General features: G+C 47.4%; 1 protein-coding gene across 2 annotated transcripts in view; it reads left to right on the top strand.

Annotated features, from left to right (window-relative positions):
- SCTR (secretin receptor) overlaps window positions 1–27,148 on the top strand; it is an 86,154-nt gene that overhangs the window by 26,626 nt on the left and 32,380 nt on the right. For both annotated transcript variants that reach the window (XM_007524770.3, XM_060177995.1), the window contains exons 2-4: window positions 1,935–2,061; window positions 16,867–16,974; window positions 19,661–19,764. In XM_007524770.3, coding sequence (XP_007524832.2) covers window positions 1,935–2,061; window positions 16,867–16,974; window positions 19,661–19,764 — 339 coding nt within the window. The remainder of the gene's footprint in view (window positions 1–1,934; window positions 2,062–16,866; window positions 16,975–19,660; window positions 19,765–27,148) is intronic.

Here is a 27,148-nt window from a genome sequence, read left to right on the forward strand (position 1 = left end):
CCCCCAACTCCCCACCTGCAGGGGAGTCGCTTCACAGGCAATGAAGCAGGTCTGCAGGTGTCTGTCTTTCTCTCCCCTCTCTGTCTTCCCCTCCTATCTCCATTTCTCTCTGTCCTATCCAACAACGACAACATCAATAACTACAACAATAAAAACAAGGGCAAAAAAGGGAATAAATAAATAAATATAAAAAATAAAAAATAGAAAGAAAAAAATTGAAAGTGGCCTTTGAGAATGGTGAATTTATAGTGCAAGCTCTGAGCTCCATGGTGCCAAAATTTTTTTAAAAAGTACATTTTAAGTTTAATATATAAAAAATTTTTTTAAAGACAGAGAGGCAAGTTATCTGTTATGCCAGCCCAACGATTTATTTATTTATGAAAGAGGGAGAGGGAAAGAGGGGGAACCAGAGTAGAACCTGAGACCTCATGCTTGCTTTCCTCCACATGGTCTGTCATGTCTCAGGCAGCAATGATACAGCTGAGCCAAGCCTTGAAAACCCCAGGCAGTTAGATGGAAACGCTGGACTGTCTCTGTGTCCTCCTGTCCCAACTCTTCTCTGTGGTTGTGGTTAGTCTGGGTCAGACATGTGCTTTTCTCTGTGGGACAGGAGGATGGTTCAGGGTAGGTTTCAAAGACCTTACTGAACTAAATAAACACAGTTGGAGGCTGGGGAGATATCACAGTCATGTCAGACTTGTATGATTGAGGCCCAGAGGTCCCAGGCTCAGTCTCCAGCAACACTGCATGCCAGAGCTGTGGCTCTGAGCTCTCTGTGCAGTGCTCTCTGTGGTCAAAAGCTAAGCAAAAAACAAACAAACAAAAAACAAAGCCAACAAAAAACCAAACAAACAAACAAAATAAATAAAATAGACACTACTAGAATGAAATAAATTTAAGTCGTGCTGAATACTACTAAGATACCCAGAAAACAAATAGCTCTTTATGGTATCAAGACTCGGTGACCTAACAAACATTAAAAAAAAAAAAGGCTCCAAGTCACTGATTGTCAGAGAAATGCAAATAAAGACAAGGATGAGATACCATTTCATTTCTGTGAGAATGCCATACACCAGAAAAGTTAACACCTGTACTGCTGGTGGGAATGTAAATTAGTCCAACCCCTGTGGAGAGCAGTCTGGAGAACACTCAGAAGGCTAGAAGTGGACCTTCCCTATGACCCTGCAATTCCTCTCCTGGGGATATATCCTAAGGAACCCAACATATCCATCCAAAAAGTTTTGTGTATACCTATGTTTATAGCAGCACAATTTGTAATAGCCAAAACCTAGAAGCAACCCAGGTAGCCAACAACAGACTAGTGGCTGAGTGGAATTTGAAGGAATCATGTAAAGTGAGATCAGCCAGAAAGAGAAGGATGAATATGGGATGATCTCACTCATAGGAAGAAGTTAAAAAAGAAGAACAGAAGGGAAAACACAAAGCAGAACTTGGCCCAGAGTTGGTGTATTGCACCAAAGTAAAAGACTCTGGGAGGGGAAGGGTTCAGGTCCTGGAACAGGATGGCAGAGGAGGACCTAGTGTGGGGGTGGGGTGGGCTTAGAGTGTTATGCAGAAAACTGGGAAATGTCACACATGGATCAATCACTATCGACTGTAAACCACTACCCTCCCATAAAGAAAAAAAAAAAAAAAAAAGGACTTGGTGGCCTAAGTGCAAGAGGGAGAATCCCAGGGGCCAAACTCTGGATATTTGAGCAGGACAGGTGTCCCAGCTGTGGCCTGAACCCTGCTTCTGTCCACCAGGGGTGCTGCCTCCTGCTCACTGTGGGCTTGGAGCTCCGCCTGGCCAGTAGCTTGGCTGGCCTTGTTTTTGAATCCCCGCTCTTAGTCCACACTCGTTCACAGGAAGGTTGAGTGGCGTGACACTCAGGGAGTGAAGGTGATGAGCTTTCTTGCCTTTGGACTTGCAGGCGGGTTCCCCTCCTCGGCTGTGCGACGTGCTGCGGATGCTGCGGGAGGAGCGGGAGCATTGTCTGCAGGGGCTCGCCGCCGGGGAGCAGGTGCTGGAAAACGCTGGCACCAAGCAGCCAGGCCCAGGTACACCAGCCCTCAGCCCAGCCGCGCCTGTGCGTCTTGTCTCCTCCCACTGGGTGAGAGGAGACTTGTCCTCTGGACCAGGATGGGAGTAGGGACCCACTTGTTCACACAGTCATTTGGAGGGGGAAGTTCTAGAAAGACCCTGCTGCGTAGTCTACACCCGCCCCCAGCTCGCCCAGCTAGCCCTTGCACTGCTTTTTCTCTGGGTTTATGAATACAGTCAGTGCTTTCTTTCTTTTCTTTTTCACTCAAAACTTTTTCATTATCTGTATTTATTTGATAAAGACAGCTAGAAATCGAGAGGGAAGGGGGAGATAAAGAGGGAGGGAGACCAACACCTGAAGCCCTGCTTCACCACTTGTGAAGCTTTCCCTCTGCAGGTGGGGACTGGGAACTCGAACCCAGGTCTTTGGGTGTTGTAATATGTGTGCTCAACTAGGTGCACCATCATCTGGCCCCTCTCACTTTTTTTTTTTTTGCCTCTGGGGTTACTGCTGGGGCTCGGTGCCTGCACTATAAATCCACTGCTCCTGGAGACCATTTTTCTACCTTTGGTTGCCCTTGTTGTTTATCATTGTTGTTGTTATTGCTGTCTTTGTTGTTGGATAGAACAGAGAGAAATCGAGAGGAGGGAAAGACAGAGAGGGAAGAGAAAGATAGGCACCTGCAGATCTGCTTCACTGCTTGTGAAGCGACCCCCCCCCCCCGCAGGTGGGGAGATGGGGGCTCGAATGGGGATCCTTACTCAGATCCTTGTAATTTGCTCCATGTGTTCTTAACTCTGCTGTGCTATCACCCAGCCCCCTCTTTCACTTTTTTTTTCAGATTTTTTTTTTTAATTCGAAAGTGAGAGAATGATGGAGAGGGAGAGGGAGAGGGAGAGGGAGAGGGAGAGGGAGAGGGAGAGGGAGAGGGAGAGGACCAGAGCATCACTCTGGCCTGTGTCTTGCCAGGAATCAACTTCAGGACCTCATGCTTGAGAGTCTCATACTGTAGCCTCTACACCACCTCCGGGGACCCTCTTCTTCCCTTCCCTCTCCTTCCCTCCCTGCCCCTGCCCTTCCCCTCCCCTCCTTTCCCTTCTTTCCCCCTCCCGTGCCCTCTGCTCTTCCTCCCCCCTCTTTTCTCTTTTCCTCTCCACCCCTCATCTTTCTTTTCTCTCCTCCTCCTCCTCCTCCTTTGTCATCTTTTAATTTTTATTTGTCGTTACTGGAGCTTCACCACTCTGTGCTAACTTTTTCAGATTGAAAAAGAGAGAAAGGGAACATGATCACAGTGCTGAAGCTTCTTCTAGTGAGGTGGGGGCTGGGCTTGAACCTGGGTTGCATGCATGGCACAGCAGGCGGGCTTTTCAGATGGGTGATTGTGCCTTTACTGTGGCCAGTGTTTTCTTACTGCTGTCTTCTGCATGGTGACATCACCAAGTCAGAGTCGGTGAGAATTACTCCTCAAAGAGATTGTGCCTGTAACCTGCTCTCTTACCTCTGCTACCAGTTCTGCGGGTGGGGTTGCTGGGAAGGTGGTCTGGAGCCAGAAAAACCTGGCCTGAGCTGCTGGCTAGTATTTACTGTGTGACCATGGGTGAATTATTTAACTCCCTGATTCCCAATGTCCTAATCTACAAAATAAAAGTAATGATGTCTACTTCGGAATTATAATGATAGATGTTGAAACTGTTAATTCAGATATCACTATTATTAATCAAGACTTTAACATTTACTTGACAAGTAATGAGGTGAAGGACAGCTATCAGATAATTTCACTGATACATAGAATATAAGAAAACTAGGCACATGAGCCTGAGGGGAAAAAAATCAATGCATATCTTAGACTGTGGGAGAACTCTGGTAGTTATGGTAGGTGCTGAGGGAGGGGAACAGATCTGTGGTGATGGGAGGGGCATAGAAGTAAACCCCTATTTTCTTATAATCGTAAATTGGTATTGAGTCACTAAGTCAAAAGTGTGACTTGATATTTCAAGTGTTCATTTTATTCCTATTCTCTTTCTACTGTGCTTTTCGCTATTGAGGAACAAGGAAGAATGTAGAGTGGAAAATAACCATTAAATATATTTTCTCTTTAAATAGGTCTTGTTCTTTAGAGCAGGTGTTGACTTACCTTAGTGGAAACGGAATAGAGCCTTCATGTGCCCAATGCCCAGAGTCTCTCCTTAGAAGCATACTCCTTGTAAAAATAACATTATAGGGAGGTTGTAAGATCCTGAGATAGACTAATGCAAGAATGTTCGAGTGTAATAGCCAGGAGCCAGAATAACCTTATTAGTCCCCTCAAAAATTCTTGGAAGTATTTTATTTTTTTCCTCATACAAAGGAGAAGGGATTACAAACTAAACTAAAGAAATTATTGTGTGACCGGGAGTCGGGCAGTAGCACAGCGGGTTAAGCGCATATGGCGCAAAGCGCAAGGGCCGGCATAAGGATCCCTGTTCAAGCCCCTGGCTCCCCACCTGTAGAAGGTCGCTTCACAAATGGTGAATCAGGTCTGCAGGTGTCTATCTTTCTCTCCTCCTCTCTGTCTTCCCCTCCTCTCTCCATTTCTCTCTGTCCTATCCAACAACAACAGCTATGGCTACAACAAGCACAACAACAAGGGCAACAAAATGGGAAAAAATAGCCTCCAGGAGCAGTGGATTCATAGTGCAGGCACCGAGCCCCAGCAATAACCCTGGAGGCAAAAAAAAAAAAAAAAAAAAAGGAAAGAAATTAGTGTGTGACCTGGACAGTCACTCTGTCTGTAAAGGTGACCATCAAAAACCAGACAACCAGGCTTTGGGCTTCCTCCTCACTGCCTCTCACCCCCTTTTCTTCCCAGCTGTCCCTTCTTACACCTTGCTGGACCTTGTTGTCATCTATGATGACTCTGCCTTGGAGGTTGTATACTCCAGTGTCCTTGAGTATCTATCAACTGATTTTTTAAAATTTCTTTATTGGAGAATTAATGTTTTACATTTGACAGTAAATACAATAGTTCATACACTCATAAAATTTCCCAGTTTTCCATATAACAATACAACCACCATTAGGTCATCTGTCATCCTTATTGGACCTGTACTCTCCCCCACACACCCACCCCAGAGTCCTTTACTTTGGTGTAATACACCAACTCCAGTTCAGGTTCTACCTGTGTTTTCTCTTCTGACCTTGTTTTTCAGCTTCTGCCTGAGAGTGAAATTATCCCATATTCATCCTTCTGTTTCTGACTTATTTCACTTAACATTATTTCTTCAAGCTCCATCCAAGATGGGCTGAAAACGATGAAGTCACTGTTTTTAACAGCGGAGTAGTATTCCACTGTGAATACATACCACAACTTGCTCAGCCACTCATCTGTTGTTGGACACCTGGGTTGCTTCCAGGTTTTAGCTATTACAAATTGTGCTGCTATGAACATAGGTGTAAACAAATATTTCTGGATGGGTGTGTTGGATTCCTTAGGATATATCCCCAGGAGAGGAATTGCAGGATCATAGGGTAGGTCCATTTCTAGCTTTCTGAGAGTTCTCCAGACTGATCTCCACAGAGGTTGGACCAATTTACATTCCCACCAGCAGTGCAGGAGGATTCCTTTGACCCCATAACCTCTCCAGCATTTGTTGCTGCTACCTTTTCTGATGTATGACATTCTCACAGGAATGAAGTGTTATCTCATTGTTGTCTTTATTTGCATTTCTCTGACAATCAAAGACTTGGAGAATTTTTTCATGTGTTTCTCGGCCTTTTGGATCTCTTCTGTGGTGGAATATTCTGTTCATGTCCTCCCCATTTTTGGATGGGGTAATTTTCAACTGAGTTTTTTCTTTTTTAATTTTTTTTTAAATTTATTAAAAGGAAACATTGACTAAACCACAGGATAAGAGGGGTATAACTTCACACAATTCCCACCAACAGAACTCTGTATCCCATCCCCTCCCCTGATAGCTTTCCTATTCTTTAACCGTCTGGGAGTATGGACCCAAGATCATTGCAGAATGCAGAAGGTTGAAGGTCTGGCTTTCATAATTGTTTCCCAGCTAACATGGGCGTTGACAGGTTGATCCATACTCCCAGCCTGTTCCTCTCTTTCCCTAATGGTGAAGGGCTCTGAGGAAGCAGAGCTCCAGGACACATTGGTAGGGTTGTCTGTCCAGGGAAGTCTGGTCGGCATCATGCTAGCATCTGGAGCCTGGTGGTTGAAAAGAGAGTTAACATACAAAGCCAAACAAATTGTTGACTAATCATGAACCTAAAGGCTGGACTAGTGCAGATGAAGAGTTGGCGGGGGTAGGGAGTCTCCATTTTGTAGATAGCTAGTAGGCATATTTTAGTTATATTCCAAAGGGTCTATGGCTATACTAGTGTTTTTTTTTATTTGTCTTGTTTTTTTTGTTTGTTTGTTTTTTGCTTGAGCCTGAAATCTGATATGCAGGTGGATCCTAATTATTGTCTGGGGAGATGATGTCACAGCTGGCAGAAGGACCAGAAAGCTGGATCAGGGAAGAGAGTATCTCCCAAATATGGGAAAGGTGTATAAATATTTCAACTGATTTTTTAAAAGGGTTATACATACAATGGAATATTACTCAGCCTTTAAAAAGGAAGGATGTCTTCATGCAAATCTGCTACACTACTACTGAACTATCTTCCTGACCCTAAGCTTTGGTTTTTAGAGAAATTCACTGTAAAACTGAATGGAAATCACAGAACTCCTGTTATTCCCTGCACTCCCACCAAACAGAGCCCCCCCCCAGTGGTACATTCGTTACCAATGATGAACTAACTTCAACATATCACAACCACCCAAACCCATGATTTACATTAGTCTGGACGTGTCTTATGGGCTTTGATTAAATCTATTTTTTAAATATTTATTCCCTTTTGTTGCCCTTGTTGTTTTATTGTTGTAGTTATTATTGATGTTGTTGTTGTTGGGTAGGACAGAGAGAAATGGAGAGAGGAGGGGAAGACAGGGGGAGAGAAAGATAGACACCTGCAGACCTGCTTCACTGCTTGTGAAGTAACTCCCCTGCAGGTGGGGAGACGGGGCATCTAACAGGGATCCTTACACCGGTCCTTGTGCCACGTGTGCTTAACCTGCTGCACTACCGCCTGACTCCCCAGTTAAATCAGTTTTTAAAAATCAAAGCCCTACTAAGCTCTGGCTGTTGGTGGTGGCAGGGACGGAGCCTAGGGCGTCTCACCTGTAAGTCCTGGGCATTACTGGTACACACACTTCCCTGGCCTCACTCTGTGGGTTTTGACAAATGTAAAACAAGACAGTCACCATTCTCTTGTCCTGCAGAGGAGTGTTTCTCTTCTCAGAATCAGCTGTGCCCTACTTACTCATCATTTGCTTTCCTCTAGCCCCTGGAAACCACTCTCCTACTCTGCACATTGTCGCTTCACTGTGTTGTGTACTTTGATGCACAAAAGTGACACACACACACACACACACACACACGTACACACATATATATCATCTAGGCATGTGAGGTCACTGCTCAGATTCACTTTTTCATTCAGGTAGAAAGACACAGAGAGGGCCAGGTGGTGATGCACCCAGGTAAGTGCACATAGTGCTATGTACAAGGGCCCAGGTTGGAACCTGTGTCCCCACCTGCAGGAGGCGCTCCACACTCAGTGAAGCAGGTCCTCAGTATCAGTCTTTCTCTTTCCCTCTCTGTCTATCTCCCCTTCTCTCTCAATTTCTATCTGTTCTATCCAATAAAATAGAAAAAAAAAAAGGGTAAAAAATGTCTGCTGGGAGTAGTGGATTTTTAGTGCCAGTGCCAATAACTATGGAGGAAAAAGGAAAGAAGAAGGAAAGGGAAGAAGGAAGGAAGGAAAAAGGAAAGGAAGGAAGGAAGGAAAGAAGAAAAGAAAGAAGGAAGAAAGTGGAGAGAGTGAGTGAGAGGGGGAAGGAGAGACACAGCACTGAGGTTTCCTTCAATGCCATAGTACTTCCCTCCCCGTATGGTGCCAGAGATCAAACCTGAGCATCGTACTTAGCAAGGCATGCACCCTGGCCAATGACTCTCTCTCTGCCCTGACAGAAGTTTTAACATGTGATACAGTCTAATGTTGAATTAAAATGAAAGTTAAAAACCTGCCAGTGCTGGTGGAATTGTGTAGGCATGAAACCCGTGTGTGTGTGTGTGTGTGTGTGTGTGTGTGTGTGTGTGTGTGTGTGTGTGTGTGTATGTGTGTGTACACCTCCTCCCTGCACTCCTGAAAATTCTCTCCAGAATGCCTGTGGTTCTGCTGCTTTGTCTGGTCACTCTGACACTTGCAGCAGCCACTGCTGTTCTCTCTTCTTCACCATCCCGCTGCCCTGTGGAACATCTGGGTCCTCTAGCTTCCCTGCCAGGCCGGTTTAGAGCAAGGGGGAGATTTCCTTCCATGAGGGCAAGAAGAGGTGGCAGACATGAGACCCACCCAGGCTGAAGAAGGGGAGCTCCTACATGGCCCACATCCTGGGCTGCCACACTGCTGCCTCCTCTCTGCCATCTGGAGGACAGACTTCACTCCTGTGCCCCTCAACTACCCCATTGAAAGAAATATTTCTGGGGGCCTTGTAGTAGTGCATCTGGTTAAACACACATAGTAGGAAGTGCAAGGATCCACGCAAGGATCTGGGCTCGAGCCCCAGATCTCTACCTGCAGGGGAGTCGCTTCACAAGTGGTGAAGGAAGTCTGTAGGTGTCTGTCTTTCTCTCTCCCTCTCTGTCTCCCCATCTCTTTCAATTTCTCTCTGTCCTATCCAGTAAGATGGACAAAAATGGCCACCAAGAGCAGTGGCTTCATAGTGCTGGCACCAGACACTAGTGATTACCCTGCAGGGGAAAAAATTGTTTATGCTTTCATGAGACAGACTGACAGAAACAAGAACACTGTGCTGGTGTATTGAACCCAGAGCCTTGCAGCACAAGCAAATGCTGAGTTTGAATGCTGAGCCACTGTCCTGGCTGCAATTTCCCCATTTTAAAATAAAGGGGAACGTTTTGACAATTTCACTACCTGGTGACTCTGTCATGCGGTTGAGGCCGCTCTTCCCCCCATGACCTCTTCGTTCCTGTTCCTCTGGGTGAGAAGGCTGACCTTGGTCATGGGTGGACTGAGCCCACTCAGGCCCTCTGTCCCCTGCATACAGACCTCTGTCCTGGGAGGCCTCTCTCCCAACCACCACCAAGCTCACAGCCATGTTCTTGCGAATGGGAAGCATGCTCTGCCCTGGTTCCAGACTGACAGGCTGGAAGACAGCTATTCCTCCAACACTCCTCTGTGTTCCAGTTTGTGCATCTGGGGTGGAGAAGCTCCCTGGGGTCCTGCCTCTAACTCCCTGGGGGACATTTGAGCACCCTTTAGAGATTTCACTCTTCTTCCCATGGCAAGGGGCCTGTGTTGGACTTGCAGTGTCAGACATTGGGACAGGCAGGGTGCCGGTGACAGGGCCTAGGAGGACCTTGGCAGGTGGTGGAAGGGTAGCCAGCCTGCCTCAACCCTGCAACAGATCACTTGGATTTGTTGTGTAGTGTGACCTTCTGCACATTTCCTGCAAATTTAGGAGAAGGGGGCTGTTGCCTTGAAAATTTGCTTTAAGTCTCTTGAGGGAATCGACATCTGAGGAGAAGTCTCCAGGCCCTCTCTTCTGTGAGGTTGAGAAAATTAAGTGGGGCCAGGCAGTGGCACACCTGGCACACATTACGGTGTGTGCAAGGGTGCAGGTTCAAGCCCACCAGCAGGAGGAAAGCTTCAGGGATGGTGAAGCAGAGCTGCAGGTGTCTCTGTTTCTTTACCTTCTATCTCTCCCTCCCTTCTCATTTTTTCTCTGTTTCTATCCAATAATAAATAAGTAAATACCAGACATTGAGTGAGCGAGAGAGAGAAGGCTGAGCTAAAAGATCCATCGCTATGTATAATGAACATGACTGCAGAGAACTATTCCTCAAAGACTGAAAAGAGTGACCTGGGAGGGGTGCAGCAGCCAGGGCACTGGAATTACAAGTATGAGGTCCTGAGTTTGAACCTGGGTACCCCATGTGCTACTGTGATGTCCTAGCATCCCCTATCCCTCTCTTTCTCATTAATTGTTTCTTTTAAGACTAGAAAGAGAGGAGAAATGTCAAAGTGGTAGAGAGTAGTATAAGTCCCACATTATAAACTCTTGGAACAGGGTTTTTCCCCACAAGCTGAGTCTAATTTTCTGTTTAGAGCCACTGGGGTCCATGTCAGAACCAGGCGGAGGGGCTGGTGACCTTGGGGCCTCAGGCACCACTCTGGAGAGGCTGAGCTGAGGTGACCTGGATGCAGGACTTCACACCCGGGCCCTGCTCACCACAGCAGCTGCCCCTGGAGCAGGACTCCTCCAGTCCCCAGCCTCTGAGGCCCTCAACCAGGATCTATCCCCACACCAGAACAGGGAGGGCTGACAGGGGGCATTTTCTGGGGGTGAAGTGTTAATGGTTAAGCTGCCTGGTCCTCCCTGGGCAGGAGGTTAATATTTGAACCTCAAAGGAGTCACAGGAAATACCACTCACAGAGCTGTCACCTAGCCCGGGAGACTTATCACAAATAAAAAATTAACTCTTCAGTTATATCCAGGTTCTGTGACCAAGGTTTTCCCAGGGGTCTGAGGGGACATTTCAGGGTCACCCTAATAGTTGCATGGCCTGCTCTGCCATGCTATTTATTGCTTTGTTTACAGAAGCCTCTACCCCCTCAGAGCTGGCTGGCAGAAGGGCTTTGGTTCTCCTGAGGAAGAATGTTCTAGAGACGCTGTGCTGGCAGGAAAGGTGCAGACTTGGCAGTCAGACCTGGGCAGTGTGTGGCTCTGTCACTTGGGGGTGTGTGACCTTGAACAAACACCGATCCTCTCGGGGTCGGGCGGTGGCACACTCAGTTAAGTGCACATAGTGACCCACACAAGGACTTGGGTTCTAGCCCCCGCTCCTCAACTGCTTTCCCTCTATTTTAAAATGGGAAAATTGCAGTCAGGCTCAGAATTTGCATGTGTGAGGCTCTGAGTTCAATACACCAGCACAGTGTTCTGGCTTCTGTCAGTCTCTCTCATGAAATAATAAACTATTTTTTTCCCTCCAGGATAATCACTGGGGTTTGGTGCCAGTGCTATGAGTCCACTGCTCCTGGTGGCCATTTTTTCCATCTTACTGGATAGGACAGAGAGAAATTGAGAGCGGAGGGGGAGATAGAGAGGGAGAGAGAAAGACAGACACCTGCAGACCTGTTTTGCTATACATGAAGCGTCCCTCCTGCAGGTGGGGAACAGAGTCTTGAGTCCAGATCCTTATGTAGGTCCTTGCACTTAGCACTGTGTATACTTAACTGGGTGTGCCGCCAGCCGGCCTCCTCTTCTCCTTCTTGTCCTCCTCCTACGCCTCCTCCCTACCTCTTCTTTGGCATGTCCTGCTTTATTTCTTCTCCCTTCCATCTTCTATAGAGGCTTGAGAGAGATGGATGGGGGAGGGAGAGAGAGAGAGAGAGAGAGAGAGAGAGAGAGAGAGAAACCACAGCACCAAAATTCCCTTCAATGCAGTGGGAGCTCAAACCTGGTGTTTATGACTATTTTTTTCCTTACGAGTGACCAGAAAACCAGGCCATCATATTTGCACCAGATAGCAAAGTCAAGATTTCACGACATGCAAAGTATCCCTTCTGCCACAGAACTACCTGCTTGAGTTCTGATGCTGGGCACAGTGACTGTGGGGGTCCTTCCACACTGTAGCATGTGCGTGTCCCACGTGTGCTACCTTTTAGTGCCGCTGTCGCTAGCGGATGCTCCTGGGAGCTGGCTCTGGCTTCTCCTGGCTCCTGATGGCTGTTGGGAGTCTGACACACTCCTCCTGTCCTGGCCAGCCCCTCTCTTGCCCACAGCTCACCTCTCCCATCTTTTCTTTGGTATAACTGACTTTATGTTTACATAGCATCTTAGATACTTTTTTTAAAAAAAAATTCTGAAATCAACCATTCAGACCCATCTCACAGGTGAGGAAAGTCGGACCCGGATCCTGAGGTTCAGGATTGTGTATATCACAGTCAAGGTGGGAAGCACAGCCCAGCCTCCTAATTCTGCGTTTCCACTATGCTCTGACGCTTTAAGGATCGAGGAACATCCGTGGAAGGGCACGTGCTTCTGGGTTTAGAGAGAAACCCCTACTACAGTGCCCCCCAGCTGGTCTTCTGTGCTGTGATTTTAAATGACTTCATCACTCTGGGACTTTAGTTCCTCTGACCCACCCTGGCCATTTCTGTGCATCGTCCAGTCTCCACAGGAAGGAGGCCAGCACCTACCTACCTACCTTCCTCCCTTCCTTCTTTCCCTTCCTTTCTTCCTTCCTTCCTTGCACTCTTCCTGTCTTATTTCCTTCCTTCCTTTCTTTTTTTTTAAATTTATTTATTAATGAGAAAGATAGGAGGAGAGAGAAAGAACCAGACATCACTCTGGTACATGTGCTGCTGGGGGTTGAACTCGGGACCTCATGCTTGAGAATTCGATGCTTTACTACTGTGCCACCTCCCGGACCACGCTTCCTTCCTTTCTTATTTCCTTTATTCCCTCCTTCCTTCCCCCCTCCCTTCCTTTCTTATTTCATTCCTTTCTTTCTAATTTTATTGCCACCAAGATTAGCTCTGGGACTGGGTGCCTGCACCACAAACCCACTGCTCCCAATGTGCACTCCCCCATCCCCACCCCCCACCCACCTCCTTTTCTTCCCTTCCCTCCCCTCTCCTTTCCTTTGATAACACAGAAAAGTTGAAAGGGAAGAGGGAGATAGATAGATAAAAAGATAGATAAATAGGTAGACCTGCAGCCCTGCTTCACTGCTCATTTAACCTCCCCTCCTGACCCCTTGCTGCAGGTAGGGACCTAAGGCTTGAACCCAGGTCCTTGCAGTTGGTAATGTGTGTGCTCAACTGGGTGTTCTACCACCGGGCCCTAGTAGCACCTTTCTTGATGAGAGACCCCAAGTCAGGACATGAACTCAGCCCGGGCAATTCACCAGGCTGTCTTTGGGAGGCCTGGGCATAGGACTAGGGGTGACCTGGGTAGGCGGGAGAGATGATGCAACCACGAGACAGTCTGCTGTGCCCAGGCTCCTCCCGAAGTCTTGCTGTGTCCTAGGGAGGAGAACAGGTGAGTGGAGGGCTGCCCTCAGCTGGGGCAAAGAGTTATTCCCCATGACAAGAGAGGATAGAAGAAGGGGGGGGGGATAGGCAGAGAGGAGCCTGGATTTCCCAGGGATCACCGGTAGCAGGTAGCAGGTAGCAGTCGGTGAACGTGGAAGAGCTTGGAGGGGGCGTGAAAGGTCACAGGGAGTCGGAGGGTGGAGGGCAGTGCTTGGCGGCAGTCAGGGAGTGAGTGGCTGTGGGATGTGTGGACAGGTGGACAAGATTTCGCAGGTCCTTGAGCTTAGTACTCTGTGCGCCACCACCCGCCCCCCACCAAACTTTTAGTTTAGTTTTTTTTTTTTTTACACTATACTACGGATCTACTAAGCATGATGTAACATTACATTTTAAAAATGTCTATGCCATAGTTAAATGTGACATAGATACACAAAAGTGAGTGCTTGCTGGTTGAATAAAAAAGGCACATACAGACTTGGCGAATGCCACTCACGGCCCGGGGCTCCTCCCCTAGCTCTTCTCTCCACATAACTGGGAGACCCCATTTACACCGAGGCCCACCACCACTCACTGGCAGTCACTCCCCCCTGCCTTCTGCCAGCACCAGGCCAGTGTCCCTGAGTCAAGCCTGATGTGATCCAGGTCGGGAAGCCTGCCAGCACCCCTGGCACCCTCTCCAGCTGTCTGAGATAGGTTGCCCATCCCCATGGTCTGGAGATAGCACCCAGTGCCCTAGCTGACCTGATCAGATGCATCTCTGAATTCTCCTGAGGTGAGGAAGAGACTGCTTTCTGAATTCCTCTGTGCTCTGCAGGTGCCGTTACTGCTCCCTAAGGAGAGATGTTGGCTAAGCTGGCAGGGAGGCTGATGCTGTCAGCCAATCACCACCGTAGTTTCTGCAGCTGCTTCTTCCAGATTCCAAATGACAGAACAGCTCAGAGTGGAGAGACACAGTGGGTGACCTAAGAAAGCTGCCCCCCCAACACACACCACCATGTCACTGACCAGAGTCAGTAGGGGGCCTGGGAGCTCCAGGAAACCCTCTGGGGCCAGGCCAGCTACATCCACATCTGGAATTTGGAAGACCTGCCAGCATGACAGTGGTGGCCCCTTGCTTTCCTGGGTGTTCAGGGGAAGTCCCACATAGATGGCCAGTGGAGGACTGGGACCTCTTGATGGGACAGGACCACTGGGGGGACCTCACTTAGGGGACACAGGTGACCAGGAGGAATGAGATGCTTAGAGGCAGGATTGCCTGCAAATTTTACAACAAATGTTATTACAGTATGTCTCCCAGGGCCATTCTGCACAAGACCTATTGAGTCAAAATCCCTGGGTATAAAATTATATTTTTTAATTTATTTATTATTGGATAGAGACAGAGAGAAATTGGGATGGAAGGAGGAGATAGAGAGGGAGAGAGACAGAGAGACTGATAGACACCTGTAGCTCTACTTCACCACTCGTGAAGCTTTTCCCCTGCAGGTGGGGACCAGGGGCTTTAATCCAGGTCCTTGTCTACTATAGTGTGTGTGCTTAACCAAGTGCGCCACTACTTGGCCCTATAAATTTATATTTCTTACTTGTAATTTAAAAAATTACTCATTATCATGAGGAGAGAGAGAAAGAGAGGAAATCAGTGCTTCACTCTGGCACACATGATGTCAGGGATCAGATTCTGGAATCTCATGCTTGAGTGTCCAATCTCTAGACCCTGTTCCACCTCCCTGGTGCCATTCAATTATTTTTCAGCAGGGCAACACTTATTTGCTTGCCTACATATGAGAATCATGTATACTGCTTTCACTTATCTGTAGTTTGCATGTTGGAAATAGCTCAGAGACAAGAGAAAATCAGAGAACTACATAACCAGGGTGAAAGGCTCTGCTTAGTCAGTGCCTCGCTTTACATTGAAGATGGCCATCTTTTTTTTTTTTTTTTTTAGAGCACTGCTCAGCTCTGGTTTATGATGGTATGGTGGTGCTAGGGATTGAACCTGGAACCTTTGGTGCCTCAAGCATGAGAGTCCCTTGCATAACCATCATGCTATCTCCTCAGCCTGAGGGCCATGTTTCTATTTCACCTCAAAGTCTTTAAGTTGTCAGTGTGGGTTATAAATCTAGCTCTGAGCTTCCCACCAGCCACATCAAAAAAGGAAACAACTTCTGGGGCTGGGTGGTAGTGCACTGGGCTAAGCACACATAGTGAAAAGTGCAAGGATCCTGGTTTGAGCCCCCTCAAACGCAGGGGGTTCTCTTTGCAAGCAGTAAAGCAGGTCTGCAGGTGTCTATCTTTCTCTCCCTCTCTTTGTCTTTCCCTTCTCTCTCAATTTCTCTCTGTCCCTTACAACAACAATGGGGAAAAGATGGCCATCAGGAGCAGTGGCTTTGTAGTGCAGGCACCGAGCCCCAGTGATAACCCTGGAGGCAAAAAAGAGAAAACAACTTCACAAGTCGGTGTCAAGAGGGACAGATACATTCCAGGTGTTCCTCATTCTCCCAGCTGCTTACTGTTGGACCAGGCTTTCCTCCAAGGAGTGGCCTCGCAGAGAACCCCAGCAAGGCAAAAAGCCAAGCCCCAGACCACATTCCTGTCTACAAATGCAGTAGCAACACCAGTATAACTGTAGGCGGCAGTGACCATCCCCAAAGTATGATTCCAAATCGGCATTAGCCTCACCTGTTAGAAATGCAGATTCTCGGGCTCCATCTAGACTCTGGTCATGGAGCCCAGTCATCTGGTTCTGATGCAAGCTGGAGTTTGTGAATCAGAGGACAACGGTTCTCTCTCTACCCTGTGACCAGGCAGGAAGAGAAGTGGCTGAAACACTGGACCCATAGGCCTAAGGTCCTGAGTGCGACCCCTGGCACTACATCTGCCAGAGTGATGCTCTGTTCCTTGCTCTCTCAAACAAGAAAACCTTAAAAGAAGTGTTTGGGGCTAAGAGATTGTCCCAAACTGGTACAGAGAGTTCACTTTACCATAAAGACCCCCAACTGGGAAAAAAAAGACCAGTTATATTCCCATAAAGACCATTTGGGAATCCTTGTATGAGGAAAACTCCACAAGTGGTGAAGTAGTGCTGTGTTGTCTCCACTTCTCTCTCTCTTTTTAAAAATATATTTTATTTATTTATTGGATAGAGACAGAGAGAAATTAGGAGAGGGAAGGAGGAGATATAGAGGGAGAGAGATAGACACCCACAGCACTACTTCACCACTTATGAATCTTTTCCCCTGCAGGTGGAGACTGGGGGCTTGAACCTGGGTCCTTGTGGTTGAGGGCTTGGCTTTTGCCTTGCTGAGCTCCTCTGTAAGGCCTCTCCTCAAAGGAAAGCCTGGTCTCACAGCAGTAAGTAGCTGGAAGAATGAGGAACAACTGGGAAGTGTCTGTTATCCTTGACACTGAATCATTGTGCATTTCTTGCCTGCGTGTAGGGACACAGGTAACTTGGTAGAGCATCCTTCTTGTGTCTGCTGTTTCTCAGTTGTTATCAGCCCAGGATAATCAGCCTGCCACTTGGCACATCCTGAGTAGCCTGTCCTTGGCTTCACTCATTTCTAATAGGGACACGGGGCAGGTGAGAGTATGAGGGTGGTGACAGGACATTGGGGCCTGTGGTCCATACTCCATTCCTGCCTGATGCTACTTTTCTCCTTGGCAGGCTGCCAGGGGCTGTGGGACAACATGAGCTGCTGGCCCTCCTCTGTGCCGGGACAGATTGTGGAAGTGGAGTGCCCGAAATTCCTCCAGATCCTCACGGGCAGAAACGGTAATGACTCAGCTGGAGAGAGGCTGGGGGTGTCCCCTTGGGTGAGGCCTGGGCCCGGAAGCATGAGGCTAAGGAAGCTTCCTTGGGGACAGGTAGGGAGGATCTCTCTCTCTCTCTCTCTCTCTCTCTCTCTGTGTGTGTGTGTGTGTGTGTGTGTGTGTTCTTGATGGGGACTGGAAGTCTTTTGGGGAAAGTGGGGATGTGAGGTGGGCTCTTTTCTCAGGGTCCCAAGCAAGGGTACAGGAAGCAATGCATTGTGGGAACAGTAAAGAAGATCAGATTTTTCTCAACTCCATGCCCTTGTTTATAGGCTCCTCTCCCTCTTTCCATGTTTCTACATCCTTAACAGCAAGACTCCCCTTGTCCCAGCCCCATGTGCTCAGTCCTACCCTGAAACTACCTGGTTTTCTGGAGCATTCTATCTATCTATCTATCTATCTATCTATCTATCTATCTATCTATCTATCTACCTATCTATCATCTATCTCTCTATTTATTTTTGTCTCCAGGGTTATTGCTGGGGCTTGGTGCTGGCAAATGCATCCACTGCTTCTGGTGGCCTCTGTTGTTGTTGTTTTTATTTTATTTGACAGAACAGAGAGAAATTGAGAGGGAAGGGGAGATAGGAAGAGAGACAGAGACACACCTGCACCCCTGCTTCACCACTGGTGAAACTTTCCCCTTGCAGGTGGGGACTGGGGGCTTGAACCTGGGCCCTTGTGCTTGGCACTATGTACACTTCATTGGGTTCCAGATGTCCGTTATGTGATGACACCTAGGTGCAAAGGGCTTGGGGAAATATGGCCCATCTGGGTGCAGTCTCAGAATCTGATTTACTCCTCTGTGTTTGAATCTCAATTTTCGTGCCTGTAAACGGGGGGGGGGGGGGGGGGAGGGCAGGGTGCCAAATAATACCAGCTCTGCCAGGCCATGCTCTGAAATATACATCGCGTGTCTTCCTTTGCTCCTTCTCCCCCCTTCTTCACCCTTCCTGCCCTTCCCCTCCTCCCTCTGCTTGTACAAATCTCTAAAAATGAAGCAGCAGGCCTGGCCTCCTGCCATGAGCCTCTGTCTGTCCCTGGGATCTGTGGATCTCAGGAGACAGGAGATTAATCTAGACGTGGCTGACCTGGACCAACAGGCTGGTCAGAAGCAAGGTTGGGACTACACCCTGGTCTCTGACTCCCTGTCCAGTGCTCCTCCCTGGATGGCTGAGTTCCCTGCATTAGAAGACTTGAAGATCCCCTCCTTCCCCAGTCCCCCTTTGGAAGTCTTTCCAGAATCAGTGTCTTCCACTGAGATACCAGGTCAGCAGTGGTGGTCTGCAACACTGGGGGAAAAAAGACGGCTAAGCCTGCTCCTGCTTGCAGTTTCTTCTTACTGCCACACAGTGTCGCTGTGGGGCTGACTGTTCAAATCCACTCTGCAGGCTGGTTGGGAATACTGGCGCCTTCTGTGGTAGGAACCGGCAATCTCACCTCAGGGAAGGGAGGGGACACTCTGCTCACCCTCCTATTTGGCCCAAACCCAGGGTAAGGGTCAGCCCAGGATCACCAGCTCAGGGTTGATCCAGACTAAAACTGCTCCACCCAGGACTGGATAGAGCACCTGTTCAGACACCAAGACCCAGGTTCAAGCCCAGCTGCCACTGCATTGAGCATGGGAAGAATCATTGATGCTGTGGTCTCTCTTTCAGTGTGTGACTCTCTCTTTTTAAAATGAATTAATTTAATTTATTTATAAAATAGAAAATATGGACAGAACCATAGGACAAGAGTTACAATTCCACACATTCCCCACCACCAGAGTTCCACATCCCATCCCATCCCCTCCACTGGAAGCTTCCTTGTTCTTTATCCCTCTGGGAACATGGACCCAGGGTCGTTGTGGGGTACAGAAGGTGGGAGTTCTGGCTTCTGTAATTGCTTCTCCGCTGGACATGGGCGTTGGCAAGTATATCCACACCTCCAGCCTGTTCGCCTGTTCCTATCTTTCCTTAGTCGGGCAGGGCTCTGGAGAGATGGGGGTCCCAGGACACATTGGTGAGGTCATCTGCCTGGGGGAGTCAGACACCTGTAACCCTGCTTCACCACTTGTGAAGCTTCCTCCCTGCACGTGGGGTCCAGGAGCTTGAATCCGGGTCCTTGTGCTCTGTCATGTGTATGCTTAACCAAGTGCACCACTGCTGGTCCTAATTCATTAATTTTGTTATGTCTTGACCATTTCTGGGGTTTCACTGCTCCAGGGTAGCTTCTTTAGATAGAAAGACGGAGATAGAGGAGAGAAGGAGAGATATCACAGCACCAAATCTCCCCCAGTGCAGGGGGACTGGCTTGAAACTCGACTGCACAAATGACAAAGCAGGTACACTATCCAGGTGTAGCGGGGGGGGGGGTCATGTGTGTGCGTGCTTGTGTGTGTGAAGGCTGAGTTGTAGATTATCATTTCTGCCTGTCTTTCTCTCTCTCTTATGCATATATACACCGTCTACACAATCTTTCCCACCACTTTTCCTAATTGACACTAGCATGTTCTTCAAGAGTCAGCTGGCTAATTTGGAACTGGTAGTGAGTGAGAGAAAAGGCTGCTGGGTTTTGACAGAAGAAAGCTCCAGGCTATCATGAAATTGTGGCTCGGGTGTCCCGGGAGACCAACCACTCACCTGCTGGACCCTTGATGCCTACAGGTTCCATGTTTCGAAACTGCACGCCAGGTGGCTGGTCGGAAACCTTCCCACGGCCTGACCTGGCCTGTGGGGTGAATGTGAATGACTCTTCCAATGAGAAGCGGGTAAGCTTTTCAACCTTGCTCCCTCCCAAGACTGGAGGTCCAAGGCCTGGGGGCTGCCCCTCTCTCCTGTCTCCCCTGGGCTTCACCTGGGGCTCAGGGGAACTGTTCACTACTCTCCATGAGGGAGACCAATTGAGGGTGGAGGCCGAATTGCTTTCCTTCTGGGGCTTGTCATCCTGTGGAAAACACAGGAGGTATTCAGGTCTGACCCAGATACAAATTCCAACCCTTGAAGGTAGGTGGTTGAGTAATGGTACCCAGCGGGCGCATGTGGTCTTGGCAGGGTGTTGGGTGGACTCTGGTCCTTGCAGGTTGCCATTTATATGAAGATGGGAGACTTGTGTGTGAATTTGCATGTTGCCTTCTTCTGATGGGTAACAGGTTGGAGCTTCAAAAGGATGCTTCGGGCTTCAAGTGACAAACATCTCCAGCTCACTTAATAAGTAAATGTGACTCACATGAATAGGTTTATTTATTTACTTACTTACACTAGAGCACGGCTTAACTCTGGCTTATGGTGGTGCTGCAGATTGAACTTGGGACCTTGGAGCCTCGGGCATGAGAATCTTTTGCAAAACACAGACCTCCCCAGATGTACTTGTCTAGGAGGGATGGCCACACTTCCCAGGGCTCCTTTCTCAGAGCAAGAAACTATCTTTGCCCAGCCCTCCCCAAACTGTCTTCACATCTTCTTGGTCTAAAGTGACTCATGTCTGCCCTCACCGCTATCTCTAGCTTGAGGATTGGACACTCAACTGGCTGACCAACTTTTTGACCTTGGGCCCTTTCTATATGTTTTTTTAAATTTAAAAAAATTTACTTTCCCTTTTGTTGTCCTTGTTTTTTTTATTGTCATTGTAGTTATTATTGATGCCGTCATTGTTAGATAGGACAGAGAGAAATGGAGAGAGGAGGGGAAGACAGAGAAGGGGAGAGAAAGATAGACACCTGCAGACCTGCTTCACCACCTGTGAAGCGACTCCCCTGCAGATGGGGAGCCGGGGGCTCGAACCAGGATACTTATGCCAGTCCTTGCACTTTGTGCCACGTGCACTTAGCCCACTGTGCTACTGCCTGACTCCCTCCTTTCTATATGTTTGAGGATGTTGAGGACTTACAGAAGAGTTTGACTTTGTAGACTATATCAATCAAAACCATGAGCAAAAACCATTGGCTTAGACTAATCAGTCTGAAAAAGAACAAAACCACAGCCTTAAAGCATGATGTTGATGCCTTAGTTATAACTGTCAAGTCCCACAACAAATATCTGGAACTTAACAAAGATAAATGCAAATTTCTAAGCCTGACTCAGACATCATAGATGGGAGATCTACCTTGGCTTTAGCTCACATTAAAAACATAGATAGATAGATAGATAGAGAGAGAGAAAAAGAGAGAGAGAGAGAGAGAGAGCCGTCCAGGAGATGGCTCAGTGGATTAAAGTGCTGGACTTTTAGGTTTGATCTACTGGCATAACATGTGTCAAAGTAATGCTTTGGGTCTCTTCCCCCCCCCCACTTCTCTTTTATAAATAAATCTTTTAAAACATCCCTGAGACTAGAAGGGTTTTCTGACTGTAAAATTTGAATCACCTTATTTTTTATTGTCAAAATAATTTTTTCTACTTTCTAAAAAAGTATGAGGTTACTAATTTTCTTTTTCAAATTTCTTTTTTTAATTGTTTTATTATCTTTATTTACTTATTGGATAGAGACAGTCAGAAATCAAGAGGGAAGGGGGAGCTAGAGTGGAAGAGAGACACCTGCAGGCCTGCTTCACCACTTGCAAAGCTTTCCCCCTGCAGGTGAGGACTAGGGGCTGGGGGGCCTTATGCGCTGTAGCATGTGCGCTCAACCAGGTGTGCCACCACCAGACCTCTCAACTTTGTTAACTGGCACTCGTCACTCAATTATAGACCAAAAGGGACTCGGCTTTGCAGGACAACAAGGCAAAACTGACACTTGGGGAAATAATATGGTGAATTAAATGCTTATCTAGAGCAGAGCTTGGCAACTCAAGCCAAATTTGGCCAACTGCCTACTTTTGCTGATAAGCTTCATTGAAATACAGCCAAGCCCATTCACACTATAGATCATGAAAGAGACGATATGGCGCCCAAAGCCTGAAGTATCATTTGCCCCCTTTCTTGAAAACGTTTGCTGACATCTGATCTACGGAACACCAAATACAGAATAGACAGCAGAGGTAGCAGCCACTTATCCTAGGCACACAATTTGAGATTCCTGGGCCATCAGCTCCTCTGGGCTGGTGCACAGCTGCAGATGTCAGAGGCTAGATCTCTGAAGTCACAGGAGGCCTCCTGAGACAGGACTCTGTGTTAGATTTGAACAACACGAGGCTGGAATAGGTCTGTGTGAAAGCCAAGGGCCACCTGCACAGAAGATGTAGTATGGACACCCTACGCCTGTCATCCTACCATCTGGCGTTTCTATAGCCTAGCCCAAACCCACCCTGAACTGAGGGCTGCACAACCAGGGTGCTCCGGGAGTGAGACTGATCCCCTCAACCGGGTTGCTCATGGACCTGTGGAAAAAGTAGAGGCTGACAGGCTGGGCCTCTCTAGTCTTCTGACATGTCATTGTGCTCTGGTGTCCCCAGCTCTAGTGACCATTTATGCAGCCTCCTGACCTTCTATCTCTCCCCTTAGTCCCTGAGAAGTGACTCCAGCCTTCTAGGTTTTTAGTCATGTTGCTGAGAAAGCTCAATGTGCCTTGGCCATCCTGTCCAGGGTCAGCTCTTGCTATCAGAAAATGTTTGATTACTCAGAGTTAAACCTTCTTTTTGAAAGGTGGAATCCCACTAGGGTTCACATGTTAGGGCTTGCCCTTCTCCACGGCAATACTTTCTTCCCTTCCTCCCTCCCTTCTTCCCTTCCTTCCTTGCTTCCTTCTTTCCTTCCTTCTTTCCTTCCATCCTTCCTTCTTTTCTCTTTCTTTATCTGTTTTTCTCTCTCTCTTTCTTCCTTTCTTTCTTTCGCCTCTGGTGTTAACTCTGTGGCTCAGTTCCTACACTACAAATCCACTGCTCCTGGCAGCCATTTTTTCCCATTTTACTGGAGAAATTGAGAGAGATGGGGGAGACAAAGAGAGAGAAAGAACTACACCTGCAGACCTGCTTCACTGTTTGTGAAGAAGCTCCCCTATAGGTGGGGAGCCAGGGGTTGGAACCTGGATCTTTGTGTGGGTCCTTGTGCTTTATCCTATGTGCACTTAACTGGGTGCGCCACCGCCCAGCCCCCCACGGCAGTAATTTCTAACATTTTTCTTCCTTTAGTCTGCATATTTCTTTCCCCTCTGGGTGTAATGGACCCACTATTTTCATGCACTCTGCAGATGACACAATCTGCTTTCTCCCAGAATGCTCCACTTTATTAACATGCCGGGAACTGGATAAAACACTCGAAGCATCCCAATGTGGCCTGCTGCTCCACAGCAATCCTTTCATGTCAGGGAGAGTAGGCCTATGGGGGACGGCAACTACCTCCCCTCCCCCCATGGTTCATACCACAGACTCAGACTGCTGGCCCCCGTGGAAGGGTGGACGATGAGAGGTGGACCATATACCCGACCCGCTGTCTTCCAAGGACTAGGCACTAAGTACTCTCCATTCTTCCAACAAGCTTGCAAAGTAGACATGGTTCCCATTTTTGCAGACTCAGAGAAGTTAAATAATTTGCCCAAGTTCACATGGCTGGTGAGTAACTGTCCTGAATTTGGAACTCTTGGCTCTGGGCTCCGAAGCCCATATTCCTTCCCCCGAGTACCACTTCTTACCATGGTAGTGCTTGGGCTTCAAGGTCATTTTCACATGAATAGCTGACTGCCAGCCATGTTCCCTCATACTCTACTTGTGTCTGTTATTTATTTATGTGTTTGTTTATTTGCTTTTGCTACCGAGGCTATCAACTGGGGCTTGATGCTGCATAACAAATCCACCACTCCCAGCAGTTATTTTTCCTTTTTAAATTATGACACAGGGAGTCAGGCGGTAGCGTAGCGGGTTAAGTGCACATGGCTCAAAGCGCAAGGACCGGCAGAAGGATCCCGGTTCGAGCCCCCGGCTCCCCACCTGCAGGGGAGTCGCTTCACAGGTGGTGAAGCAGGTCTGCAGGTAACTTGGAGGCTTTACCAGCAGGTCTACATGGTAACTTGGAGGCTTTACCAGCTGTGTTACTTTACAGCAGTATAACATGTGCGTTCAATCAAGTGTGCCCTGCTTGGCTCCACGCCTGTTTGATTTGATTTGATTTTTAAAGTTTTATCCTTTTCACTGGATTATAGAATAATAGTCTACCCAGTGTGTGTGTTTGTGCTTGTGGGGGTGGGCTGGGTGGGGATTAGGGGTATCGGGGAATGAGAAGTGTAGATAAAACACAACAAAAACAACAAGCTACTTACACATTTATAACCCAAAGTTAGTCAACAGTGATGTCTACCATATCCCCTTACAGTCTTGTCTATATGTATGCATGAGTGAACTACCTGAAATGATCCCTAATCAGTCATTTTGACCTTCAAAAAGGGCAACTTCATAAAATTCAATTTAACTTTCTTTCTTTCTTTCTTTCCTTTTTTTGCCTTCAGTTGCTGGGGCTTGGTGCTGGCACTACAAATTCACCACTTCTGGTGACTTTTTTTTTCTTGATAGGACAGAGAGAAAGTGGGAAGGAAGGGTAAATAGAGAGAGGGGGAGAGAGAGATAGATACCTGCAGAATTGCTTCACTACTTGTGAAGTGACACAACCCCCCCACAGTTGGGGAGCCGGAACTCAAACTGGGATCCTTGTGCCCAGTTTGCACTTTGGTATGCCACTGCCAGACTCCCTTAACGCTTTATTTTGCACATATAGTGGAGATCACTATATGTTACATTTACATAAATTGACCTTCTGCCTTTTCATATGGCACTGGGTTGTTACTGTGTTCTGACACCTGCTGTAACTCCTTAAGCAGCATTTTAATGGTTCCATCACATTAAAATGATGTGAATATAAAATACTCCTGGGGGTAGATAGCATAGTGGTTATTCAAAGAGACTGTCAGGTCTGAGGCTCCAAAGTCCCAGGTTTAATCCCCCACACCACCAAAAACCAGAGTTGAGACATGTTCTGGGTAGCGCAGTGGGTTAAATGCACATGGCACAAAGTGCAAGGACCGGCCTAAGGATCCTGGTTCGAGCCCCTGGCTTCCCACCTGCAGGGGAGTTGCTTCACAAGCAGTGAAGCAGGTCTGCAGGTGTCTGTCTATCTTTCTCTCCCCCTCTCTGTCTTCCTGTCCTCTCTCAATTTCTCTCTGTCCTATCCAACAACAACTACAGCAATAACAACAACAATAATAACAACAATAAACAACAAGGGCAACAAAGGGGGAAAAATGGCCTCCAGGAGCAATGAATTCATTGTCCAGGCACCGAGCCCAAGCGATAACCATGGAGGCAAAAAAAAAAAAAAAATACTGTTGTTGGGCTTTTTTTTTTAAAGCTTTTATTTATAAAATGGAAGCACTGACAAGACCATAGGATAAGTGGGGTACATTTCCACACAGTTCCTGCCACTGGAACTCCATAACCCATCCCCTGCACTGACAGCTTTTCTGTTCTTTAACCCTCTGGAGTATGGACCCAGGATCATTAGGGGTGCAGAAAGTGGAATGTCTGGCTTCTGTAATTGCTTCCCCACTGAACATGGGTGGTGACAGGTTGATCCATTCTCCAAGCCTCTCTCTCTTTCCCTAGTGGGGCAAGGCTCTGGGGAGGTGGGGCTCCAGGACACATGGTGGGGTCGTCTACCCTGGGAAGTCCGGTTGGCATTATGGTAGCATCTGGAACCTGGTGGCTGAAAAGAGTTAAGATAGAAAGCAGAGCAAATTGTCGACTGATCATGAACCTAAAGGCAAAAATATTGTGGATGGAGATGGGGTCTCCATTTTGGAAAAAGTAGTAAATTTTAGGTACATTCCAGGGGGCCCATGACCCAACTACTTTTTTTGCCTGCGCCTGACATCTAATATGCTGGTGACGTAAGCTTTTATCTGGGTGGATGGTGTCATGGTTGGAAAAATGACCAGAAAGCTGGATCAGGGAAGAGAGTAGCTCCCAAATATAGGGAAAGTATATAAATATTGTTAACTATAAACCCCACTGACCTGATCTGGGGCCCATGTTCATCACAGGAGCCTGTGTAACCTCTGTATACCTGTAGGTCTGAGCTCACATTCCATGTTCTTGAACATTTGGATGTTTATCATCGCAAATTGCTCTGTGATAAAAAATCTGTATAGAGACATATGTTCTTATATTTCTGGTCACTTAGAATTAATTCCTAGAGCTCAAAATAAGATTAAAATAATGCATTTAAAAAAATTTTTTCTTATGTACTGTATTCTAGAAAGATTGAACCACTTGTCATTCCCACTATGCCCTCACCTGCATAGAATATTATTATTTTGGGGCCCTAATCAGGGAGTCCTGAGATTCCCAAACAAACATGATGGGCTTAGACCTCTAATAAATCCCTCTCTCCATTGTTACCGGTCATTTCTATAAGGAAAAACACAATAGACCCCTTTGTGGGCCCCCATAGGACCTTGCCCTCAACCTGGATCAACAATGGTAGAGAATGTTCCATCTTCCGAAGGGAGGCTGGACAATATACTATATGCTACACCTGAGGAAGATGGGTCCTGAAATTGGGGCAGCTTGGAACGTTCCTACTTATGATCACAGAATGTGAGCTCAGATCTACAGGGATGCAGAACTCACGTAGACGCCTAAGCTGAATATGGGCCCCAGATCACATCAAATCGATGGGGTTTACAATCAACAATATTCATACACCTTTCCCATATTTGGGAGCTACTCTTTTCCCTGATCCAGCTTTCTGGTCCTTCTGCCAGCCAAGACATCATCTCCCCAGACAATAATTAAGATCCACCTGCATTTTAGATTTCAGGCTCAGGCAAAAAACAAACAAACAAACAAAAAACACTAGTATAGCCACAGGCCCTTTGGAATATAACTAAAATATGCCTACTAGCTATCTACAAAACGGAGACTCCCTCCCCCCAACTCTTCATCTGCACTATTCCAGCCTTTAGGTCCATGATTGGTCAACAATTTGTTTGGCTTTGTATGTTAACTCTTTTCAGCCACCAGGTTCTATGATGCCGACCAGACTTCCCTGGACAGACATCCCCATCAATGTGTCCTGGAGCTCTGCTTCCCCAGAGGCCTTCCCCACTAGGGCAAGAGAGAGACAGGCTGGGAGTATGGCTCAACCAGTCAACGCCCATTTTCAGTGGGGAAGCAATTACAGAAGCCAGACCTTCCACCTTCTGCATCCCACAATGACCCTGGGTCCATACTC

This window comes from Erinaceus europaeus, chromosome 18, assembly GCF_950295315.1.
Source record: "Erinaceus europaeus chromosome 18, mEriEur2.1, whole genome shotgun sequence".
In the NCBI taxonomy this organism is placed as follows: domain Eukaryota; kingdom Metazoa; phylum Chordata; class Mammalia; order Eulipotyphla; family Erinaceidae; genus Erinaceus; species Erinaceus europaeus.